This window comes from Schistocerca serialis, chromosome 9, assembly GCF_023864345.2.
Source record: "Schistocerca serialis cubense isolate TAMUIC-IGC-003099 chromosome 9, iqSchSeri2.2, whole genome shotgun sequence".
Taxonomy (NCBI): Eukaryota; Metazoa; Arthropoda; class Insecta; order Orthoptera; family Acrididae; genus Schistocerca; species Schistocerca serialis.
The window spans coordinates 201,967,258-201,973,257 of record NC_064646.1 but is presented as its reverse complement, the minus strand read 5'-3'; the positions used below and the strand labels follow the sequence as shown (position 1 = coordinate 201,973,257).

General features: G+C 40.0%; 1 protein-coding gene across 1 annotated transcript in view; it reads right to left on the bottom strand.

Moving 5' to 3' along the window:
- Nucleotides 1-1,615: 1,615 nt before the first annotated feature.
- Nucleotides 1,616-6,000, bottom strand: part of LOC126418960 (sodium-coupled monocarboxylate transporter 1-like) — a 173,088-nt gene continuing 168,703 nt past the window's right edge. Inside the window, exon 15 of the mRNA XM_050086006.1 lies at nt 1,616-1,951. Coding sequence (XP_049941963.1) covers nt 1,895-1,951 — 57 coding nt within the window. The 3' untranslated portion in view covers nt 1,616-1,894. The remainder of the gene's footprint in view (nt 1,952-6,000) is intronic.

Here is a 6,000-nt window from a genome sequence, read left to right as displayed (position 1 = left end):
AGATCGCAGCTTGGGTGCTTTCGCCTTTTATCTATGTTGCTGAAACTAGCATGCATCTTAAAACTATGCAAAATCGAGTTCATTTATTGCGTTCAATTGTGGTAACACATAGTTTGATTAACTCAAGTCAAACAAATGCCTGGGAGCTAGAATCAGTGAGGACAATGAAGTGGGAAAGTTATGTAGGCTCAGTTGTAGGTACAGCTAAAGCTTCGATGTATTGATTTCTGGTTGACTACAAGCTCTACGAGAGAGAGAGAGAGACTCTTGTGAAGTACTTGTAGAGCCGTCATGGGACACTGCTCAGACGTGAGGGATATTTAATCAGGTTGACACAACAGGAGACGCGTGGTCACAATCTGGCGGGGGAACGTCAACGAAATGCTACAAGCAAGAAAATGGCAGAGAATCTAAGAAGATACGTCAATCAGGTTAAAAAAAAATCAAGAATCAGTTTTCAGAAATGAGTCTACAAACAGTTTTTATCGCCACACATAGCAATCCCGAAAAGCAAAACTGTAAAATTAAGGTGGATAACACACAAGCATATCCGTATAATGTTTCATTCTCGATAGCTTCCCTCCGTGATTCGATATGTAAGAGTACCTCGTACATGGTAAAAAAAAAAAAAAATAATAAAAAAATTCGGATTTAGTTGTGAACTGTATACAGATTCGCGGAATGTAAATATACATAAGGATGTAGACATAAATTTTGATATTGCCCTTGACAGTGGGTCCGTTTTGAGGACTAAAGACGTGAGTCGCTCTACAGTAACGGTGCAAGTCATTCGAAATTTACCGGTTATTTGTAAAACACTCTCATCCTGTGAAACCAGAACGTAATTTCTTATACCTAACAGGCTGTCTTTGAGTTTCCCTGTGACTTATTTTACATTCCCGAGCTCGAATCGTTTCGGATTAGCTGCTACCTAAACAACTGAGCAAAACATCTGCAAATTAAAGGGTTATTTCTCAACGTAAGTCAAAAGTCAGTTTTCTTAATGTAAACTTTTTGATACAACACCTGAAACATCCTTCAAATAGTCAGGTTAAGAAATCATAACTCTGTAGGAGAGAAGTGTTCATCTTACTGCTGACTCGTTGCGCATCATTGCATGTGGAAAGCTGGAAAAATGTTTTTCCAGAAATATTTTCAGACTTTATGGTATTCGCCCGCTAGCCTTATCTGCAGTTTGATCTGTTGTTTCTGTGTAACATTGGTTAAATACGTCAAGAGACTACTAAGATGTACTTTAATGTACTGAATGATAAATATACAATTTAAATTCGATTACGTTTAATGAAGCAATCAGCAATGAGATAAACAAATATTGCGATAATTATAGCGTTCTAACGAAGGGCAGTAGGTGCCTGAAACCGGTAAAGGAATAAAATTTCTTTTGTACAGTTCAGTGTTGATTATTTCAGTAAATGGAAGATGGATAAAATGGAAAGCAATGACTTTATGCAGTTATGGAAGGCGATAAATTAGAATATACTGTCAGTGTAATGAGAGAACTTGCAATCCGCTCACACAGCATATCAGATATTTTTCAGTGTGATGTATAATTTTTTTTATCATTACCACAATAGAAATCAACAATTCTTTATTTAGGTATGGATATTTCACATAATGCATTAAAAAACAGTATATCAAACTTTCTGTACAGTAGTCAATTGGTTCTCAATCTGAGAAACATCAACTCTTGAAACGCCGAATTTTAATGTTCCGGGCGTAGAATCGTGTTGCACATATTCCGCTTGTAGGTCCACGAGAATGTGTTGTTTATTGGTTTTGCTGATGGCTTGAACAGTCCCGTGCTTGATGACACTTGTGCTATCAGAGAGACCTCCAACATTTTCACACACAGTGTGTCTTAGTTGTCGCTGCATCACAGCTCCTCCTTCGTCTTTTGTTCGTCTGTGAATACCATTTGCATCTTGACAGCCTGCAACAAACAGAACACACAAGTTATGTTGATACTGCCATGTGGAAGGCATCCATCAAGAACTCCACAAAATTAATTACTGTTTTACCAGTGCACCACGCACACAATGAAGCAGTGTAAGCATCTAAGTGGGCACTATCTCATCTAGTTCTGTGTAGAACATACACTGACGATAAAGAAAATCGCAACACCAAGAAGGAGTTCTGTGACATGAACGAAAGTTGACAGACGTGTTTATACATCTGAAAGATGATATCTATTCAGATTTCGAGCCAGTCGTATAAGACGGTCATAGGATCATCAGCCTCTCCTTTATATCGGGCTACAGTTTCATACATATAACCTTTCTACCCTTTTTGCCTCATAGCTCCCTAAGGGATAACGATTTTAATGTGACAAACGGTATCGTCAAAATGATCCGGCTACCTGAAGTGCCAATGAGGGTACAAAATTCATTGACCTAATAAAGTTAATACTGGCAGTATTAGTACTAATGCAGCTGCCACTAATAGTGATAATAGTAATGACAATAATAATAATAATGATAATGATAGTGACAGTGATCGATGGGAAAAGAATTTATACGTGTATAAGATAGATGTTTTCTGATGTAGTGAGTTCTAGAGAAAGAAAATTTAAGGAGACTGCACCAGCTAAGGATACTGGGAAACGAGGAAAATCTGGCTGGAAAGAAGGATGTACAAAGCTAACGAGTGCATAATCGTTATTGTTGCTTTAGTAGACACGTCATTAACTGTTTCCTGAAGCGGAGAAGTTATTCAGTTCTGCAATATAATACAGGAGATTATTCCAGAGTGTGGTTCCTGCTACTAAGAAGGACTTCGAGAAAGAGTACGAACGCTGAAGCGGGATAGTGAGGGTTCCACTGAGATGAGAATGGGTGTTTCTGCCATGTTGTTGAGACAACACTCATAAATTCGAGGAGACATATGAGAGACAGTGAACGCTGAGAAGACAGAGGGTACGGAAATCTCTGCGCTTGTCTGCACGCATCCAGGATAGCTGTGCATATGATGATGAAATGTGATCAACGAGTGGAACATCAAAGATTTAACTAGTTCCAGGCGCCTTGATTTCCCCTGTGAAAGCCTTGCAGAATAACATCGCTATAATCAATAATTAGAAGTACAACTTTTATTACAAATTTCCTTTTCACGTCAATACAGAATCGACCTTTTTTTGTTGGGCATTGAGAAATGCTGATGCCTTCTTCCACACTGCATATACGTGGTCAATCCTGATTAGATATTCATCTACTGTTAATCTGCTGCTATGCTGAAGGAGAGAGATCGATATTTGCCCCATTTAGCTTTAAAGATGGTAGAGATTCGCGGTCTATCCGGCTAATGAGTCTAGAATGTCCAACCAGTACCGCTTGGGGATTTTAGATCGGTTGAGCCTTAATCTTATATCCTGCGCCTATTTTGATAGTGCACAGAGGTCGGTACTGAGATTCTCGATAGCTGTGTTCAGATTTATTGGTTTTTCACTTAGCTACGACTGGAAGACATCACCATAGATATGGTTTTAGCAGTAGGACAAAATTGATTACACACCATTTATGAACAACCAAAATAAGGGCTAATACCGAACCCTGGGGGACGACTGATGCTAACAGCCTCAACCGTGAGTTTATGGTGCCGGACGTTATAGCTTTAGCTCGTGACACATAAATTTCCTGTACAACAGCCATTGCAGTGTGAAATTGAAGTGGATGCTTTCTTGTTCAAACATTTCGCTACTTCAGCTTGCTTTTATCCATCATACGAACAGCAGTTACACTCTCACAGATATATTTGCAACGAAATCCCCAGAGTTATTCGTACCTCTCAAATATCTGCACCTGGCTTGCCCACCTATGAAATAATTTTCGTGACGCATTTGCTAGAATATCCAAGAAAGGAACCTTAACTGACTACATACTGAGATTAGAAACGCATTAATTTATAAGAACTTGCCATTGAGATGCAAGAAATAGTTTAAGGGACATCTTCTATTCATTTATAGGACGTAAACGAAAACCTTAATGGGTTTACTAACAAACTCACGTTACTATACGACAATTATGCTTCCCTAAAGACCGAAAAAGTAAGAAGGAAACTTGCACCTTGGCTCAGTGAAGAGCTAAAATAGCTTATGAACTTCAGACACGCTGCACAGCGGGCATACGATCTACGCCCCACGCCTGAAAACCGTATTCCAAACGGAACAGACTCAATCATGCTGTGATAAAAAAAACTGACGCATGCACATACATTAAGCAACAGAAATAGACTAGCCATCCTACAGAATAACCGCTTGCTCTTGGTATAGACAACGTGAAAACTCCAGCTACTCCCACTGTCGCCGCCGAAAGACTGAACCGGTACTTCAGATTACCTATAACTACAATTGAACCACAAACGAAACAAAGACCCATTGATTATTTCAGAGGCTTAAACGATTGTGGCCAAGAAAATTCTGTCTAGGAATATTAGTAGCAGTACTTCTAAAAAACAGCCATTCTCTATACCATATCAGCACCTATCGGACATAACGGCGTCGGAGTCCGAATGTTAAAGCTAGTTGCTGATTCACTACTGCCCACTATAACAGATATCGACGACCATTTGTTAACCACAAGTGTTTCCCCTGCTATCTGGGAACAGGGATTATTCAACCCACTATCTAAAAAGAACGTTGACACAGCCCTCTCTGATTGCCGTCAATGTGCATTCTTCCGGCAGTGTCCAGGACCTTAGAATATATAGTCCATGACCATCTAACAAACTGCCTAACTATGTACAACCTGCTAGACGAATACCAATCAGGTTCCGCAAACATCGCAGCACAAAGTCTGTCTTAATAAAGATAACAAATGACTTTAAGCTTGCCATGGGCACACAAGAGGCAACTATCATCTGCATCTTAGACTTTAACAAAGCTTTGACACAACGGACTACGACATTTTACTTGCCTTACATAGCAGCCTAAATTTCTTTCCAAGTGCAGTGCAATGGTTTTGCTCGTACATGACGTCTCGCCAGCAGCGCGCTATGTACGACACCATGAAGTCACAATGTAGGCAGGAATTATACTAGGAAGTACCTTAGGTCCTATACGGTTTTGATGTCAGTAAGATACTTCATAGATTTATGAATGGGCTTTTTCACGTAGCTTGTATTTACGTACTGAGGGAAATTCACATGAGACCTCAGGAAAGGCTGTCCCGACAACTCATGTGAATCTCAGCAGAAGCCAGGTGTGCTGTGGACAACACCACATTCTCATCAGGGGCTCCGTTGGTGTACTGAAGCTAATTCTATCACCCCAGAGCAAGTAAAGTGTCAGTCACAGACATGAAGAGGCTAACTGAAATATCAACTGCGGCGCCCGCTAAAAATGCTATTTCATGAGATCCTGAACTCGTCAGGGTCCTCGCCTATTGCTTGTGCTTCGGGGAACAGGACATTTCAGTCGAATTATTTACTTTAATGATTGCTGAGTTTGCTCTGGTAGTTGAAAGAGTTGTTGAAACTATGTGCCATCTTCCCAAAACACCTTAATGTCGCGATTACAAATAACAATGTATTTTATATAAATGACAGAAAACAATGATATGAAAAATTAATTGCTATTAGGGTCGCCACCACTATGATACTTTATAGTTATTATTGAGATGGTGTCCAGACATAAAAAGGACAAGAAATACAATTTTATCTGTGATTGTCAAGTCTTATAATTATGTAAAAAGAAGAATATGAATCCGAACAGAGCATCAACAACAACAACAACAAAATGGCTCCGAGCACAACGGGACTTACTTCTGAGGTCATCAGTCCCCTAGAACTTAGAACTACTTAAACCTAACTAACCTAAGGACATCACAGACATCCATGCCCGAGGGAGGATTCGAACCTGCGGTCCTAGCGGTCGCGCGGTTCCAGACTGTAGCGCCTAGAATCGCTCGGCCATCCCGGCCGGCGAGCATCAACAGATCAATAAATAAAGGAACAGAAAGAATCGTCACCAGATGGGTGAACTTCAAC